Source organism: Micropterus dolomieu, linkage group LG06, assembly GCF_021292245.1.
Source record: "Micropterus dolomieu isolate WLL.071019.BEF.003 ecotype Adirondacks linkage group LG06, ASM2129224v1, whole genome shotgun sequence".
Classification (NCBI taxonomy): domain Eukaryota; kingdom Metazoa; phylum Chordata; class Actinopteri; order Centrarchiformes; family Centrarchidae; genus Micropterus; species Micropterus dolomieu.
The window spans coordinates 28,952,432-28,972,191 of NC_060155.1; the positions used below are offsets into that span (position 1 = coordinate 28,952,432).

The following is a 19,760-nucleotide window of genomic DNA, read 5'->3' on the forward strand; positions in this document are numbered from 1 at the left end:
CGCCCCCCCCCCCCCCCACACACACACACACACACACACACACACAAAAATATGAGGTACTATGCGATCCTTAGGTTTGGTGAATTATTACTTTAAAGTTTAAAGGCTGGTTTTTGCTCCCGAGTGAACGTTAATTGTGGTTTTTTAAACTTTTCTTTCTGATTAGAACAAACACTTGATGCCAAACAGTGGATCACTTCACAAAACTGAGGCAGAACATTCAAAATTATTGTGCATATTTGTTGAAAAAAGTAAAATTCAACAAAATAAATGTCTTAATAGATAAAATTAACTGCTGATTTATTTGTGATTCAAATAAATGTAAGTAAACCTTTATTAAACATTCGTTATTTTTATTATTGAGGAAAATTACATTGCGATAATTATTTTATTGCCCAGCCATAAAAAACATGTTGACTGATTTTTTATTAAACATTTTTTTAATTTATTTTATTTATATAAAACAAAGCCGTACAGAGACCACAGACCAACCGATCATTTGCCTGATTCCGTCTTACCGATGGCGACTCGGGTGTTGAGACGGCGAACAGCGCCGGAGAGGCGGGTGACGTGCTGACGGTCATGATGTGTTTGTTTGTTCTCTAGTTGAAGGAGGACAGAGAGCGATCATCTTCAGCAGGATCGGAGGGATGCAGATGGACACGGTTCTCTCTGAGGGACTCCACTTCAGGTAGGACGCCTCTCGCTCAGAGAGATCAGTGCGTTGTCCTTTCTTATATCGACCAATGACGGCCGAGGTCTGCGTCAGAGTGTAACGACGTGAAGGATGCGTTTCAAAGACGATTGTTTTAGTCATGATTTCAGGAGCCGCTCATTAAACAGTGAATATCTCTGTCTGCAGAACATCACAGAAAGACCACTGGGCTTTATTCTTAATTCTGGCAATCTGGTTGGGTAAAAAAGGCCTCGCCGGGCTCCGCCCACTGTGTTGCTATGGCGATTAGCCCAATATACATGTGCACTGGTGTGTAATGTATCTGTAGCTTTGCTGTTCTGTGGGAGAAGCCAAAGACTTAGAACATGTTTAAAGCTCAAGTAGTTGTGGTGGCGATGGAGCAGTGGATAAGACACGTGCCTTTGGTGTGAGAGACACGGGTTCAATTCCCCACTGTGACCCATCCAACGTGTCCCTGAGCAAGACATTTAACCCCTAGTTGCTCCAGAGGCGTGCAACCTCTGACATATATAGCAATTGTAATGTGCTTTGGATAAAAGCGTCAGCTGAATGAATAAATGTAAAATATTCTGTTTTCAGGGTTTTTCCTGGCTCAGAATGGGCCTTTGGGGGCCTTTTGCGTTCAGTACGTAAATCTTTTTTTGATAAACAAAATAAAAAAATAAAAATATAACATTAAATAGAAAGTATAATGTTAGTATAATAATCTATTTACATGTTACACTTTATTTGGATGATCTGCCTACAGATAGTTTATTAGTTAAGATTCAGCTGTTTCACTAATAAAACTATTCTCTGATATTAGCCTTCACCACTGTGGTTGAGGTTTGATGTTTGTGTATTCATTATCATTTCAGATAATAGTACAGGCTACCATAGTTTACCATTAGTAGCCTATAATATTAATTCCAGTTGGACAAAACAGCAGTTTGTGTGGTTTGTTTTCAGTCACTAAATTATTGTGCAAGAAAAATGCGCTACATGGTCAGTCTGCAAATTAACTTGTCAAAAATAAAAACTCTGCATACAGAACGACGAGTTAAACATTCCTAAAGTTTGCTGTTGTGCCTCAACCTTTTTTTAATGTCCCGCCTCCTCCAGGCTGTTATTGGTTGGTTAATGACAAGCAGCTATACGCACGGCTGCATGAAAGGCTCCTGATCTCCCTGCGGAGATTAGCAGGCAGGCGAGAGAACCCAGAGGAGAGAACCGGTACGCCAAAGACTAAAATGTAAAAGCGACAGTTCCGGTGAATACCGACACATTCAAGCACAAGTGGCTTTTATAATGTGAGAAATAACAGGAAGTAATTCTTCCGTGCATCTAAGAATCAATTAGGAATTATTACTTATTTGCAATGCGGTGGCTAAATCTGGAAAAAATGTTACAAAAGTCAAAAAATTAGAAATAAACAGATGGATTCACGATGAAACGGTTGCATTGTGACACTAATATTCCCGTTTCTGTTTTGAGCCTCAGACGGTTTTGGGTTTTGTTGATGTTATAACCTGCCCGTTCAGCCTCATGTGGAGCTGGATGACTTGTGTTCATGTTGCTTCTCTGTCTGCAGGATACCCTGGTTCCAGTATCCCATCATCTACGACATCCGAGCCAGACCCAGAAAGATCTCCTCACTCACCGGAAGCAAAGGTCAGACACAGAAACCAGAAACCAATAAAAACAACCTGATGGAAACGTGTTTAAGACTTTTTAAAGACCCCGTGGAAACTGTTACAGGATTAAAGTCTTAAATTTCAAAATCTCCCTGATGTCTAGCACGCCAAATATCTGGAGGAGTCGGCCGACTCTACGTCCACATCCAGCCAATGAGAGCAGGCAGCTACTTTTTCCACTGCAAAACACTTTTTCCTCCCCTGAGCTCTCTGTAGCTCAGACGATTCCTGCTGCCTGCGTGTGCTGATCCATCCTTTCACCCAGATTCTTTGTCTTTAGAATAACAAACAGCTGTTTTGTCTGTAAGTTATCCTCATTTCCCGTTTCACATTTCACGTGTGTGTTTTTTTTTTTTTTTTGACAAAACGTGGTTTGGAGACCAGCGTCAAGTGACAGCCGCTGTCAGCTCGTGTGGCGTGTGACCCCCCGTCACCGATCGTCACGTAGTGTGAACGCCTCAACGACTTCAAGACTCCCGTCACAAGACGGCAGGTTGTGTAGCGTGAACGGCACGACCATCGGCCGACGCTGAGAGTCGTGTTGTCTGCACGAGGCATTAGGGCTTGATGGAAAAACAGTCGCTAGCAACGTATTTGAAGTCTACTGTCGCTGCTTAATGAATGAGCGCCGCTACTAAAACTTCACATGATCATTAATGATTGTCGGTAACTCTGAACTGGCTGTCTTCCTCTCCTCATTCTTCAAAGGACGCACAAGGCAAACATGAACAGTCCTCTCTGTAATGATTCTGAGGTCACATTAACCGTGTTCTTCTGCCTTTATAAGGTGGTGAGGCTCAAAACAGCTTGGTGCCGCGCCATGAATGTAAAATCACTGTGGAGAGCATCAAAACTAACCACATGAATTTTCCCAGATCATAATTCAAACCCAGTAGATTTATTTAGTAAGTTTAGCTTTTGGGTGCAGTTTATTCAAAATCTGCCCTAGATTTCCTACTTATTATTCACAGATGTGGAAACAACAGTGTTCTAAAATTATGTTGAATTTCTTAATTGGAAAACATAAAAAGTTTCTTGAGGGGGATGACCCCCCAAAGCCCCACATTAAAAACATACCATCTTCATTTCTTACATTATATCCGCCCTGTGAAAGCATGTTTTAATCCCAATGGACATTATTTTTTATTATTTGTAAATGGACCTGCCTCTCTCAGTCTCCCTGTCTGCTCCCCTGAGTTTCTCCATCAGCTGCAGGTTATGTTTTATAAAGTCGCTGAAAAGATACAGAAGTCGTCTTTTTCTGGATATTTCCACTCGATCCTATTTCAACAGGTTCTCCGCATGCCCGCTTGTTAACTACGTATCTTATCAATGTCATCGTCCATCCCAGTGTTTGATTGTCACCCATCACCCAACCCTTATTTGAATATATTTATTTACTCTGCAAGTAATCTTGTGACTGCATTTCCTTTTGTACGTTTCTTTTTGTTATCGTGATATAGGTCTTAAATTTCATTCATAGTGGTCTTAAATTTGACCAGGTGAAACCTGTTCTTATCGTCCTCTCTGAGCTTACTGAACCTGCGTCTTTCGTCTGTCTGTCCTGCAGTGAAGTTTTATATTTCAGCTCAATCTCAGTTTGAAGCTTTCAGGTTTTAGCTTCTTGAACAGCCCACTTCCTGTTCATATTTAACCCACCAAAACAACTAGAGCTGCAACAATTAGTCGAGTCTTACTACAAAAAAGCCCATTTCTCTGTCTCTCAAATATGAATATTTAATATCTCCTGGTTTCCACCAACAGTACACATAACATTTGATAACCTGAGCTTTGGAAATTATGATGCCATTTTTTTGTTTTCTTTATTTCGTTTTACTATTTTGTGTGTGTGAGCTGCAGCACACAGCTCTCCTCTCCCTTCCAAACACTAGCTACCCTCCAGGCAGTCAGTGGACATAAAGTTGTTCCTGTGATGTAGAGACAGAGCTCAGTTAAAACTTTATGGATACAGATTAATAACTCACCGCTCTGAAACTCTCGCTCCAGTCCATGTTGCCAAGCTGGTCGACAACATGTCCAGCTGAACCCAAGCGTTGTTTGCTTCTCGCTGACCCGCCCTTCTCTGCTTCTGATTGGCTAGTAGTCCTTAACTAAGAACTGCACACGTGCAACTCCCAACAAAGATCATTTAGAGACAAGATGTATCACTCCATAGCTAAAACGAAGCCTTCAACACAGGGTGAAAAGAGGAGCTGCAGCAATGTGCAGTATGACAAAAATATGGTGTTTTTTGAAAATTAAACCATGTAAACCTGTAAATAAATAAGATTTTGAACCTGAAAATGAGCAGAACACCACCTCTTTAAAGGGTCCTTTTTCAAAAGAGAGCAAAGAAAAGTTTCTCCTCGTGACCTTTTGGTTGTTTCCCTCTGTTGCTCTCAGACCTGCAGATGGTGAACATCGCCGTGCGCGTCCTGTCGCGGCCGCTGGCGTCCAACCTGCCCGCCCTCTACCAGCAGCTGGGACTGGACTACGACGAGCGCGTCCTGCCCTCCATCGTCAACGAGGTGCTGAAGAGCGTGGTGGCAAAATTCAACGCTTCGCAGCTCATCACTCAGAGAGCACAGGTAACCCCACTGTGGCCACTTTATTAGGTACACCTTTGCAGTATGATGCTGTCCAGTACAACAGCTCTGCCACAGCATCCGTCTTTACAAAGCTCATTACGGTTGGAGGAACCGCCCCCTTTTTGGTTTGTCTGCACTGCAGGAACTGTGAACCGTCATAGTTCTTAGATCGCTCCTGTTTTAGCTCCTCTTCCAGCGCAAGAGGAACTTTGAGTGACGTAAGTGTGCGCTGATTGGTCGAGGGGCTGGTTTGTCTCAGCCAGCAGCCGAGTTTACAAGAATTTGCCAGATTTTAAAATACAATACACAGACTACGAACAGTTTTTCGTTTTAGCCTGTTTGTAACAATTGGCTATTAGCTGAGCTAATAATACTACATCTTAAATAAAATAATAAAAATTTAGTATAGCATAGTAACTAATTTCCCATCTCCCCTGTCATATCTCGTTCCCAATGATATGAAGTAACTTTGCTGCCAGTTGTCATAAGAGTATTTGTCTCTCAGCTCTCCTCCTTCTTTCTCTTTCAGCAGCAGCATCTCTTTTCCAACACTGTTACTATAATGAAACCCAGACACAGCTTTAACCACGGCGTCCTCCAACTTGTTAAACTGTTGCACAGCCGGTTACGTCACACTCTCAGAACTCCCCACAACTGTTTTGTTGACAGAAATATGTAAATTAAGTTCCACATTTATTACAGAGGTCATAGTTAAAGCTGGTGTTGTACGGGAGGGGTTTCTGTTTTTTTGTCCTCCCTATTTACAGACACGAGGAGGTCAGAATATTAGAAACACCACCACTAACTCACCGTTGCCTTTGCCTCTTGATTGGAGACTATAATAATTACACATTGCTTTATACAGAGAGGTGTTTCTGTTATGTATCCCACCCTCTCTGATATAAATAGGGTGGACAGAATAATAGATATATCAGTGCAACACGGTTCAAAAGCAGCACAAACTACATCCTCCAGCACGGCCTGCAGCCGAGTCATCGCTGCTTTTGAAACCCAACCACGAGTTAAAGGGACTGCAAACATTTAAAAACATAAAGCTAATTTATAGAGTGTAGTTTCCTGGATGTTTGAAAATAACGTGTGACTGACACCCTCCAATCCCGTCCTCCAGGTTTCCCTGCTGATCCGCAGAGAGCTGTTTGAGCGGGCGAAAGACTTCAACATCATCCTGGACGACGTGGCCATCACCGAGCTCAGCTTCAGCCGAGAGTACACCGCCGCTGTCGAGGCCAAGCAAGTCGGTGAGTGGAGACAGGAAGTCGTCTGACCTCTGGGCCAACAGATGATTTTCAGATTGAGCTTGTTCCCGTGACGGTCGGCCTGCAGAGAGAGAACACCTTATTTAATCAGCTTTGTTTTTACATCGTCAGGGGATCAATCATTCTGTTCTGAGAGCAGGTTATACGAGGAGAGGTTATAAGATTTATGTAGGACATTAAGCAGGTTTTCTCGTTTCTAAACGTGTATAAAATAATAATATATACACAGAACAAAATTATAAACACAACGCTTTTGTTTTTGCCCACATTCATTGTGAGCTGAACTCAAAGATCTAAGACTTTCTCTATGAATTATATTAATATTATTCACAAATCTGTCCAAATCTGTGTTAGTGAGCACTTCTCCTTTGCCGAGATAATCCATCCACCTCCAGACTCCGTTTTGGAGTGGCCTTTAATTGTGGCCAGCCTGAGGCTCACCTGTGCAATCCCCATCTTCAGATCAGCATCTTGATATGCCACACAAAGGAGAAGTGCTCACTAACACAGAGTTTGACAGATTTGTGAACACTATTTGAGAGAAATAGGGGGCAAAAACAAAAGTGTCGCCTTTTATAATTTTGTTCAGAGCAGTAATATAAGTAACTTTAAGATAAAAGTCTGACTTGTGTGTGTTTGTTCCTCTCCAGCCCAGCAGGAGGCGCAGCGAGCTCAGTTTTATGTGGAAAAGGCCAAACAAGACCAGAGACACAAGATCATCCAGGCTGAGGGAGAAGCTGAGGCTGCCAAGATGGTGAGTCTATAATTCAGTCCTAAAGTTGGGCTGTGCGATATGACCAAAAATTAATATCCTGATATAGAACATTTATTAATTAATGTTAATTCAATGAAGTATGGCGTTTCCATCTGGCTATTTCTCTGCATTATACACACACATCACGGCTGGATAGTGTTGTGTGGCTCGTCAGCTATATTTAATGCAAATTTCTTCCCTGCATCACCGGCACGTGTGGAAGAACGGACCGCAGTGAAGTTAGTTTCAAGTTGGTACCGCGGTGCAAAGCGCCGTTCGCAACGAAGTAAACGAAAGATGTTTTTCTATCGTCATATCAGCCCGATATTAAACTGATCTGAAATCAGTTCAGGCTGATTTAATAAGAAGAAGCACTCAAATTTTACTGAAGTAAAATAAGCAAAACTCCTGCATTTAAGATTTCACTTTTTTCAAACGTACAACAGCAAAATGTACTTAAAAAAAGTGTTAAAGTAAAAGTGCATGTTGGGCATAAATCATAATATTGTAAGATTTTACTGATGCTTTAACAGCTAAGCTGCGTTTTATTGTACAGCTGGTGAAGGAACTACTTTATATACTGACCTATCAATCATATAAATGTTTATCTTAATCTGCATGTTGAGACTGAGAGCTGCGTAAAGGATGGAGAGTATTACGGAGGGTCTACTTGTTCCATATAATCTTCACAATAAGACCAATCTGCTTGGTTTCCCTTTAAATAATAGACATTATGCATTTAATAGTCATTATAAATGTTCACTGATCATTATTCATGTTTTACCACGTGATCATGGGAAAACACAGATATACAGAATATTTTTCTTCCCGCACCTGGCAGGTCGTTGGTATTGAAGGTTTTGTAGTACTATGCACTATTATTAGATCGAGCTGTAGATTGAGACCTGCAGGCGACTCACTGGCTCCCCGAGGGCCACCAGGCGCTCTCTGGGGCAGCGGGTTGGTTTCCCCAGCTGTAGATTCACTACAGCTGACAGATAAATGGAGTCAAGTATAGTAAAATTATTGTTGTCTTTCCAACACAGTCCCACATGTTAGCAGCTAACACATTCTTCAAAGCTCTCTGCGGATCGCTTTCGTTCATGTCTTGACGGGCGCATCAAGCAACTACCACAGGGAGCATGTCAGAATAAATAATGCACATGAGTACACATGAATACACATGTTGCGGGATCAAGAAACAGTCCTGCGCAGCCTTTTCCTGAGTTAGTCCTACCTGGATGAACTCTGCTCCGTTCACTTTTATTTATATATTCATATAAGAGAAGTTTCATGCAGAGCAGCTTTCTGCTCGCAGGGTTTTTGTTGCAGTGGTGTTGAAACTCTCACTGAGCTGAAGTGAAACCTGTGCCCATGAATGAGGTAGATAACATAAATAAGCAGGTGTGTGGGCGGCGCTCAGGGAGTGGAGAGGCGACCGCGGCTGCACTCGTCGCTCTGCGGGGAGGAAAGCTGCTGTGTGACGGCTGAAAACAAAAGATCAGATGGGGCGAGCTGATACCGATCAGTGTCGGGATCTTTGCTGTCGGCTCCCTGGGAGCAGCTGTGTTTCCAGAAGGTTGTTACTGTTGTTGTGTCTGAACAGAAGCTTTACGTGTCTGTGATCCTCCAACCTGCTCTGATTCTCCTGTCAACAGTCTGTCCGAGAACCTCAGACGGATCAGACCAACTCCTGGTTGTGTTGTAATTTAACTTGTGTAACAGTCTAATTAACACTAAAACAACATTTAATGACCACCTCAGGTAAATTCCTCTCCGCCCCACCTCGTAAGCGCAGAGAGAAACATAAGCCTCTTAAACAAACATGCAATAATTACTTTTGCTGCGTGAGAGCATTGGAGCCGAGCGGCGACACGCCTACAGCTTTGACGGTGTTGTTTCTGCTCGGAGAGACCGGCTCGGCCGGCTGCCGCTGGTCGCCTCCGCTCACTCTCCCTTTCTGTCACAGTTTTCACCTGTCAACAACACTAACAGTTTAAATCTGTGTGTTTCAGCTGGGCGAGGCCGTGACGAAGAACCCAGGCTACCTGAAACTCAGGAAGATCCGGGCGGCGCAGAGCATCGCCAAGACGGTAAGGAACCTCTGTCTGTCTGTCTCTGTCTGTCTCTGTCTGTCTCTGTCTGTCTCTGTCTGTCTCTGTCTGTCTGTCTCTGTCTGTCTCTGTCTGTCTGTCTGTGCTCCATCTTCTCATCACTTTCTGCAGTTTCCAGCTGAAGAGACGCTCAGGTCTCAGACAGAGCAGAGGTGTTGAGCTGCACAGTCCTTATCAGACCTCCATCTGATCCTATTCAAAATAAAGTTTGGTCAAAATAAACTTTATCTTTACACAAATGTCATCAGAAAACAAAACCCCCCACCAGACCCCGTTTACCCAGAATGCAAAGCCTGATATACAAACCGGAGTCTGCAGCCACGCCAGCAGCTCTGCGAGCCGCGCAGGTGTAATGTTCACCGTGTCCGAAATCACCCACTGCTCTCTATAAACTGCAATTTTGTAGTGAGAATTATTAAACGTACTCAAAGTATCGAGTAAGTAACGTTTTCCCTCAGTGTTTGTCCCTTTCTGACCATAAAGAAAAGTTAGTCAGGAGCAAAAATCAGCCTTTAAACTTGAAAGAAATAACGATGTGACATTTATCCTGATAATTATCAATATCGAATGATATGAAAAGTTTTTTATTGTGATAACATTTTTGGCCACACGGCCCAGCCCTACTTTACACAGACCTCACCAGAGAGGGAGGAGTGAGTGATTTTAGCATGCTAACAGGAGCTAATAAGCAGGCAACACAAAGTTCAGCTGAGGACGATGGGAGTGTCGGTGCGTTTGCAGGCACTGCCGACCTTTTAAACCAGTGAAGGTCAGTTTAAACAAAGATAAAGCTCAACAGTATTTTCCTTTAGATCATGAAGGATGAGTCTTTAATCGAATCTACTGCTAAGATTTTTTACATTAATTTCATAGTATACTGTTACTTATAGTTACTATATTCATTATAATTTCATACGCAGTTTACCACTATTGGCCTAATATTAATTAGTTACTGCAGTTTCACTTTAGCGGGTTGTTTTTTATTCATGAAATCCTCGTGCATGAAGCTCAGCCTACATTGATCTCTCATTTATTAAAGCTAAGTAATAACTTGTCAATCACAACTATTCATGTAGAGGAATTACTATATGTTGTAGTCTTTACTCGCACCCCGCATCGGGGGTTTGTAGCAAAGCTTTGGAGTACGCCCTGCGGCTTTAACTTTCTTTAAAAGGTTAAATATGTGAGAATCTCGTGGGGGGGACGGTGGGGTTGGCAGGTATGCTGATGGCTCGAGGAGGATCGATCAGAACAAGAAAAACCAGTTTGTGTGTTCACGTGGGCAACGAACTGAGAAAGTATGCTCCTTTGATTAAGATGAGATATATTTTACCAGACTGTAGTAGACGTTAGTGTAGGTGAAAGAGCGTTTCCCTGGGATCACTAGAAACACAGATCACACATGAATAAAAGATGAACAGAAACACGTTACAACACACACACATTAGGTCCCTCAGCGTCTGCTGCATAAAATATAAATCTAAAGTGTCCAGGGCTGAAAGTGTTGGACTGGTGGCTGTGAGGTCAGGATGCAGCTTGGTGCTTAAAGTTATGTGAGCCTGCAGAATAAAGCTGCTCCAGATAGGCTTGTTGTCCTGGTTCTGATGCTCCTGGGCTGCTGAGCTGGTGGCAGCAGTTTGAAAAGTTTATGGAGTGCCGGTGTTCCCTCCACGGGGAGGTAGGGAGGGATCCAATCTGCTTTAAATAAGCGTTTTAACAGTGCTGTTTGTTCACTTACATTCTGAGAGCTGCTGTATTTTTATTTACTAATTATTAAAGACTAAAATTTGCTTGATTACTTCAGACAACCGTCCGTGTTGAGGTTGAATTGAGCAGGCAGCTGGTTCACAGTGAAACAGCTCGTTGAGTCCACTAGGTGGCGCCACATGAACATGAATCTGAAACAAACCGTCCAGCTTCATCCGCTCTTCATTTTGTCCTGACATTTGTTTATCGGGCCTGAAACGTTTTAATGCATTTATTTTCAGTTGAGTTAAAGCTCAAGTGTCATTTAGTCACATCCTGATGCTTTAATCAGTCCAACTACCGCTTTTTAACTTTATGTCTGCAGAATAAATCTTTCTGGGAGTTTCATTTTGTCCCAACTAGTGTTTTTCTGGAGCAGCAGAATCAGAATTTCACATTATAAAACCTAAAAACTTGTATCCCTTAACACTTCATTTAATCCTACATTTATATTTAATATTTGATTTGATATTTACTTTCATGGAAAATGGGCAGATTGTCACGTTGGAGAAGCAGCAACCATCGAATGTTAAACGGTTAATCGATCATCAAAATAGTTGCAGATTCTCTTTTTTTTTCGGTCTTTGCAGTTTTCACCATGCACTGTCATAAAGTAAACTGATACAAGGACATTTTAAAGCTTAAATTATTTACTTGCAGACATTTTAGCTCATTATTAATGTTTTTGTCACCTATAATCCATAATTCATGTAAAACGTCTGAGTGATCACAGATGATAACACACAAGTGTCTGCAAGACTCAATTAAACAATTCATTATATGTAATGACAACTATAATGTAAACAAGCATTCATTAACTGTTTGTCTTAATTAAAACAACAACAGATTTGGACGGTTTGATGTGACCGAGGATATAAAGAGCTAAATGCGTCGAGCTCAATCTAGATTTATTATACTAACGCATGCGTTTCTCTATATAAGTTCGTATTTTTCAACCTGGGCCCTAACATGTTTTTGTTTCTGTGACTAACTGGGATAAAAGTTTTTGTAACTGCTCCAGTGTTAAGCGAGCGCGCTGCAGCGTAATCCTTGCGGGCAAAAGTCCGTCCACTAAAGTTCTTGTTTTTGTTGCTAACAGGCTCAGATTTTTATAACTAGTGTCTGACAGCATTATGGAAAGGAACCCTACAGAGAGGGACCTTTTATTAAAGTGTAAGATCCTTTATGTTTAACCAGAAACAGTCGCTACATCGCTCTAACCAAAGCCACCGGACTCCATTGAGGAAAAACGGTAATTCTACCTCTCTGGTCTAACACTGCCTCAAACAGTTAGTTTGTGTCATTGTATGACTTGGGTGTTTTTTAACCTTTTTAAAACTACAAACACAAGAACAAAAGCAACAAAGTCACACATTAACCTAAACAAACTAACCGACCGAGGCAGCAGTAGACCAGAAACTCCCGTGTTCTGTGAGGTAAAATTACTGTTTTTATCAATGGAGTCTGGTGGCTTTGATCAGAGTGATATGGATAACCGTTTCAGGTTCAACATAAAGGATCTTACTCTTTTAAAACAAAGGTCTCTCTCTGTAGGGATCCTTTCCATAATGCTGTCAGCAGCAAAAACAAGAACTTTAGTGGACGCACTTTTGCCCACAAGGATTACATAGCAGCCCTGATTCACAGCGCGCTCACTCAGTACTGGACCAAGTTCAAAAACTTTTGTTCCACTTAGTCACATGGACACAAAAACATAGGAAAATGAGGTCCAGGTTGAAAAATATAGTCACCCTTTAAGCTTTTAAAGCTTGCTAACACAGTATTGAACTCTGGTGAGTGTCTCTGGGTGACTGCAGATCTTTATGGTGCCAGAGTATTGAGGATTAAATTATTCATTGACAGGCTCTGAGCAGCTCAGGGTGACCTCACAGCACAGTCTTCAGATTACAGTCACGTCATGTGGACCAGGCGCTGGCGTGTGTTTCCTGTGTGGACGGCGAGCGGGCCTCAGCGGCGCTCACTGTGCAGTGAATCAGCTCAGTGTTGACGCTCTAACAATGTTCCCATTGTGCTCGGCTGCAGCAGCTCAGTCGGGCCTGCGCGCAGAGAGACTTCCCACCTGTGTTTTCTCTGCGCTCACCCTCCCTGTGTGTGTTTTCTGTGTTTGACCTGCAGGTGGCGCAGTCCCAAAACAAAGTGTACCTGAGCGCCGACAGCCTGGTGCTCAACCTGCAGGACAAAGACAGCTACAAGTGAGTCCAGGGTTTACTGTTTTAAACATGGCGGCCATGCCCAGAGCGGGCTTTAAAATCTCACAGGTTTTAGGAGGAACTCTGGAAAACCGTATCAAAGCAGGGTCGGGCTTCTTTATTTTAAGTATTTGATGATACCTGAGGAGCTGCTGACAGATTTATCCTACAGAATGTCTTTTTTTCCAGTGAACAAAATAAGATAAAGTTGTCAAATGTTCTGCAGCAAACAGTTATTTTGTTTTGTCTTTAATATGTCAGAATATAGTACAAACTATAATTTCCTGCAGCATAATGTTATACACTGACCAGAGATATTCACTTTGTGTTAAATGTAGAAAAGCAGCAAATATTCACATTTGAGAAACTTGATTTAGAGAAAAATGACAAAAGTTATGAATCGATTGTGTTACTGGCTGAGAGAGCACGCAGAGTAGATTATAATAATAATTTACTCCGACTTGGACTCGGCCCTTGATACCCGACCTTAGCTGTCCCGCTCCACTGCTGCCGACTGCTGATTCATAACAATTAGAATAATAAGCACAGTGTGGTCATTTCTGATCTGTTTCTTTCAGTTTGCTGCTGAAGTAAGAAGACGTCGTCATCATTCCTCCTGGTCCACAAAGAAAACCGCCCCGGTCGTTTCTCACCTGTCGCCGCTGGTTTTCAGTCTGATCCAGGTTTATCTGTGAATCTGTTTCACCGCTGTGTATTTTATTTTGAAAGGTTCCTCTGGTGTTGGTAAAAGTCTTCCGTTTTGTTCTTTGCTTCTCTTTTATCATCATCTGTAGACGTTTAATATCTTTTTGCTTTGACAGAATCACAAGCGTTCCTCCTGCTGCTTCCTGTTAGTTCACGTTAAACCTGGAAATATAATTTATATCATGAAGACTTTTCCTTTAACTTATATATGGAACAATGTTGTTGTTGGGGTTTTTTTCGGTATAACTTTTTCATCAAGTATTTGACACAAAATTACAAAATAAAGTACCAGTTTCATAAATAAAATGTGTAAAATGTGATTTTTAACAACACCAGAGGAGCCTTTTAAAGTGTCAGTTCTCCAAAATCACAAAAAAATTCAATCTTAACACGGAGTATTAGAGGAAATATAGACTTCAGGAACAACATTGTAATATTTTTGAGGGGAAAAGTCATAATATTAAGAGAATACAGCAGAAATGTTACTAGAATCCTTCTGACTGTGTAAGACTTTATTTTTAAAGTAGTGTGACTTTTTTCCCACTAACTTTGGCCCTAAAGCTCATTTTGTTTTGCTGGAAGTGAAGCTGTAGGGCTGCGATTATTCTCATTACCAATCGATTTACTGTACTGATTTCTTTAATGAAAATAATTTAGTTTACAGTCACAGAAAACCAAGAACACAAGCTAATAATAGGAGCTTTGTTATAAATGTTGAATTGCGTTAGCGCTAAAATTCAGTTTGAAGCTCAAACACTAGAAGCAGCTCTTTGTTCCTGTCAACAGTTTACATTAAGAAACCGCAGTATTTTCAGATCAAACTGAATATGAGGAGCTGAAAGGCAGAACATGTTTCTGTGATTTGGGTGAACTGACACTCCATCGCTGCTCCGACTCGATGGAAACCCGCGGTCTCGTACCCGCTGCTGCTCGTGCCTTTGAGACCCGGCCGTCTGTAGAAAACCAGCTTCACTACTTCTGTTGACGTTGTGTTCAAGCTCGCACTGAAACAGCTGGCCTGGCTCCAGTGACGCCATCAGCCTGGCGGCGCCGCTAAAGCTAGAGGTAAATGATCGGCCGGCTGGGGTTGGAGCGGTATGAAAAGTGGCGGTTATTGTACTCTACTGTTAAAGAAAATCTAAACCATGTCTGTCTGGACGTTACAGTTGTAGAAATACAATAAAGCGTTTGTTCAACAAAAAAACCTTGTTTTCATTCATTTAAGGGTTTTGTTCTTTCTATCCATGTTTATTAGTTTTGATGTTGAAACATAGACACACTAGACTTCTACAATAGTAGTTGTTTCCATCAACCTCTTTTTTGCGGACATTTTGAAGTATCCGGTTGGAAAACGTTGATTGAAAAGTTCAAATAAACTTACCGCTCACTGGAGGCGCTTTCTGTCTTTTCTGAAAGAGTTTGATCAGCTGTTTCCGCTGTCGGCGTTTAGCATAACATGCAGAAACATGGCTGATAACACATTCCTGAGGACCTCTTCATTTTTCTAAGATCAATGGTCATCAGTTCCAGGCAACTGGTTTTCTTTCTGGTTTAGAACCCAGACGTCTTGTTTATTACAGCTATGTGTAACATCAACTACTGACGTAGCTGCGCTCGCCGTAGACTGGTTTATTCTTTCTAAACCAGCTGAAGGAAACGCACCTGATACTATCGAAACATAGCTAATGTCTCAGATTTGAATGTTTCTGGCCTTTGATGTGAGCGTCTGTCCATTGCAGATCCCACGTGACGGCGGCAGCTGCTTTAACCAACTCAAACGTTGCAAATAAAAACGAGTCTTGCTGTTGTAGTCAAGATCGCCCAAACCGAGGCCAAGTCAAGACCAGCCACAGGTAGTCTTAACGACTGTCGTCACAGCAACCAGGAACACTAACGAACCAGCGGTATCGATGACCAGGGCCAACGACCCCACTGAGGTTAAATAGCTGAGTTTCCCTGCCAGTCAGTCAGAACTGAAGAAGTCCTTTGGATGAGGGACGAAACGTCTTCCAGTATCTTCAACCAAGTCCAGTTGCCCTTGATTTTAACCTTCGTTGGATAACTATGACCTGGATGACTGAGAATCTTCATAGACAGTCAAGACCAGAGTTTATCGGGACCGAGACAAGACCAAGACTTTTAGGGGCTGAGACCAAGACCAGTTCCCCAAATTACGTGACACAATAAAATATGGAACGAGATCAGAGGTGCTTCTCACGTCGACCTGGAAGATCCACATTCCCGTTAAAACACCCACATGCAAACACTAAGCGCTGAAATCAACGCGAGTATCTTCATTCAACCATGCTGACCATCGCGGGGAGGGGGGGCCGGTCGTTACGGGAACAACACATTTTTAATTAGGGTTACTGGTTGCATTTGAAGCAATACGTTTTACATCCAATCAAAGTTTGGATGTTAACAAATAAGTTGATATTCCCAAAGTTATGGTCTCAACTGGTCTTGGGGGGAAAAAAATCCCAAGTGCTCAATGACCATCAAAATGTGGTCTTAAGACCGGTCTTGAGACCGAAAATGGTCTTAAGTACTACAACACCAATAAATGGCTTTGGTACAAAATGCCACAGGACTCTGGCTGGGAGGTGGTTTTCTTTGGGCAGATCCAGGCTAGCGGTTTCCCCCGGTTTCCTGCCTTTATGCTAAGCTAAGCTAAGCTAACCACCAGCTTGCTGTAGCTTCATATTTAGCATACAGACGTGAGTAGTGGCATCAATCTGAACATTCAACTCCTCAAGCTGTCTCCTTAAAACCCTCTCACATTCAAGCGTTGATGCGTTCAGGGGTCGGCGTGAGTCTGAAGCTGCAGTGACTCAGTTCCCACAGCAGCTTAGGTGTTTTGTAACATTTCGTTGAGCCTCAAACTAAATATGTTGAGTCACGATGGTTAATACCAGCGAGTATTTCTGTCAGCAGACGAACGGCACGCAGCAGCGATCAGACGCACACTGTTATCTTTGTTTGTGTTGCAGCCGAGTGAAAACGAGAAGCTTGTTTGTTTGACTCTGTGTGGCTTCAGACGTCCTGTCTGATCCTGCAGGTGATCTTACACTGAATTAAAAAATCACCTACTAAACATCATGTCTGAATTTAGTCTTTGTCTCATCAAAAGGTTCGGTTCTTAATTTATGACCAGATTCAGTAAAGCTCATGTGGTAAAACATGATTACAGAGTTTACAATACATAAAATAAGAAATGTTAAATGACAGTGTTTTGAGAAAGGTTTGTTTGCACAATAACAAAAACATCCAACGCAGAAACAAATGTGCTTTGTCCCAAAAAAAAGAAACTTCAGCTTAAAAAAAAAAAAAAGCTACTGATTATAAAATGACCCCAAAACGTGCAGCACCAGTCTGTGACAACTTCTTGACACAGTTTCTTGTTGGCCAAGTTTTCTGTTCCCTCCCTGTGAACATGACAAAACAGGAGGGGAGACAAACTCATGACTCAGCAGGGATGAAATTAAATAGGAAAAGTTGATCTGCCGGAGAAACAGATCTGAAAGCAGCACAGAAAGACTGAGAGCTGCACTCACTTAGATTCTGTTAAGGATCAGAGTTTGAATGCTGCCTGAATTTTCTGTTTCCCTCTATAGAAATAAAAACTTTTCCACCATAAATTATTGCAGGGAATTTCCCCAGAATGCAGAAAATTAAGTGTTCGGTGCAGCACGGTGGCCTAGTGGATAGCAGTGGGGGCCCACAGCAAGAAGGTCCTGGGTTTGAACCCCGGTCGTCCTGTCTTTTTCCGTGAGAGTTTGCATGTTCTCCCCGTGTCTGCATGGGTTTTCTCCGGTTTCCCTCACCATCAAAACATGTTGGGTAGGTTCTCCAGTCGGGGCCGTTTGACCTGGCATCATTTCAATCTGGAGTTGTACAGCGGCTGCCCGCTGCTCCCTTCAGGGATTGGCTTAAATGCAGAGGATGAATTTCGCTACATGTATGTGACAAATAACGTACGTTTACGTTTTTAAACACAAAGTGACGCTCTGATGTGCCAACACGATGGTCTAGAAGCTGCAGTCACATTAACTGATTCTAACTGAAAGAATGTCAGAATTAGCAATAAAAAAGTCGTCTGTGTGTAATTTGTCTGTAATTGTAGGTAAACTGAAGAAAAACGTTCTGGAGACGTTGCCTCGTGTTCAGGATGTGAACAAACCCATCAGAAAACACTCAGAGTATAAAATACTGTCATGGATGAAAGGTACACATTAATCAATTCATTTTTTTAAATCTTATTGATTTGGCACAAGTTATTTCCATTATTGATTATGGATCAATATCGACCCATTATTTTCTAAAATGTCATAAAATGCTAATTGCAGCGCCCTGCATGTCGTCCACACGTCGCTGATGTACAGACCGAACCAGACGAGTGGTCTCCAGCCGTGCTAGCAGCTTAATCAATACCTTACACTGAGAAACATAAACCAGTTTTTCTGCTTTTAACAATACAAAGTTCCCAAATGTCAAGTTTTATGAGCAGCTGTACGAACGCAGTACAGGAACGATCAGATCAGAGGATAAAGAACAAACACCCACATGAACAACCCAGAAGTCTGTTCTTACCTTCAGCCTGTGAAAATAAAAACCGTGGCTATAAATAGTTTCTATATTCCAGGTGTGATATAACAGCATGTGGGATTACCTCGTATGTAAATTACAGACTCCCTCTAAAGCCGACGTACGTGTGACATCTCATGAATATTCATACAAACATCATCTCTCTGACTTTAAAACACACAAATCCTTTTGAATATGTTTTATTTTTATCCACCAGCAGTGTTCTACTTTGACAGAGTTACAATATAGACCTGGAGAACATTAAACAGAACGTTTGAGGGCGGAAATGTTCTGCTCTTTGTGTAAGACTTTATCTTTTTCACTTAATTACATCAAGTATTGGACATTTAGAGAACATAAAAATGAAGTGTTTACAAAATAAAGCTTCAGTTTAGTAAAGTAATTTATTTTAAGGAGTCTCTTAAAGTGTCAGTTCTCCAAAATCACAAAACATGAACTTTTCACTGGGATCTTAGAGCAGGCAAACTTTTTCCCGAGCAAGGCAGTTTTACCTGTATGTGCGGATAGTTGTGGTTTTGTTGGAAGTGAAGCTGCTGGGCTGCGGTTATTGTCATTGCCGATTGATGTATTGATTATTTTGTTGATTAATTGGTTTTTAAAAGCCTGTCTTCAATTAATAAAATTATATATATTTAGTTTGCTGTCACAGAAAACTAAGAACACGAGCAGATAATCACAATTACTGTAAAACTTCAATTAGAGGCCCGTCCCTTTTACTGGCCTGGTGTCGCTACACGTTTGACAAATAACTGCAGGTCTCCATTAGAAGCCTGGTCTGATGTTTCTAGAAGTTCTCTGGATGTATGAAGCCCACCGGCTCGCCTGCTTAAGCAACTTTCAAGCTGAAAATTTGATGCAATGAATTCTAACTGGCCACTTTATTAGGTACACCTTGCTACTACCAGGCAGGCCCCCCCGGACCCCCTTTTGCCTTCAGAGCTGCCTTAATTCTTTGTGGCATATTTTCAACAAGGTGTTGGAGACTTTGGTCCATACTGACATGATAGTTTCACACAGTTGCTGCAGATTTGTCGGCTGCACACCCATGATGTAAATCTCCACCACATCCCAAAGGTGCTCTATTGGATTGAGATCTGGTGACTGTGGAGGCCGTTGCAGTACAGTGAACTCATTGTCATGTTCAAGAAACCAGTTTGAGATGATTTGAGCTTCGTGACAAGGTGCATTATCCTGCTGGAAGCAGCCATCAGAAGATGGTACACTGTGGTCATAAAGGGAAACACATGGTCAGCAACAATACTCAGGTGGGCTGTCGATGCTCAGTTGGTACTCAGGGGCCCAAAGTGTGTCAAGAAAATATCCCCCACACCATTACACCACAACTGCCAGCCTGAACCGTTGATCCAAGGCAGCATGGAGCCATGCTTTCA

General features: G+C 42.0%; 1 protein-coding gene across 2 annotated transcripts in view; it reads left to right on the forward strand.

Moving 5' to 3' along the window:
* LOC123973120 (prohibitin-2-like) overlaps positions 1-14,968 on the forward strand; it is a 17,730-nt gene extending 2,762 nt beyond the window's left edge. For both annotated transcript variants that reach the window (XM_046053008.1, XM_046053009.1), the window contains exons 3-10: positions 607-691; positions 2,268-2,347; positions 4,774-4,958; positions 6,088-6,217; positions 6,886-6,989; positions 9,005-9,082; positions 12,986-13,062; positions 13,638-14,968. In XM_046053008.1, coding sequence (XP_045908964.1) covers positions 607-691; positions 2,268-2,347; positions 4,774-4,958; positions 6,088-6,217; positions 6,886-6,989; positions 9,005-9,082; positions 12,986-13,062; positions 13,638-13,653 — 755 coding nt within the window. In that variant the 3' untranslated portion in view covers positions 13,654-14,968. The remainder of the gene's footprint in view (positions 1-606; positions 692-2,267; positions 2,348-4,773; positions 4,959-6,087; positions 6,218-6,885; positions 6,990-9,004; positions 9,083-12,985; positions 13,063-13,637) is intronic.
* The last annotated feature ends 4,792 nt before the right edge of the window (positions 14,969-19,760 follow it).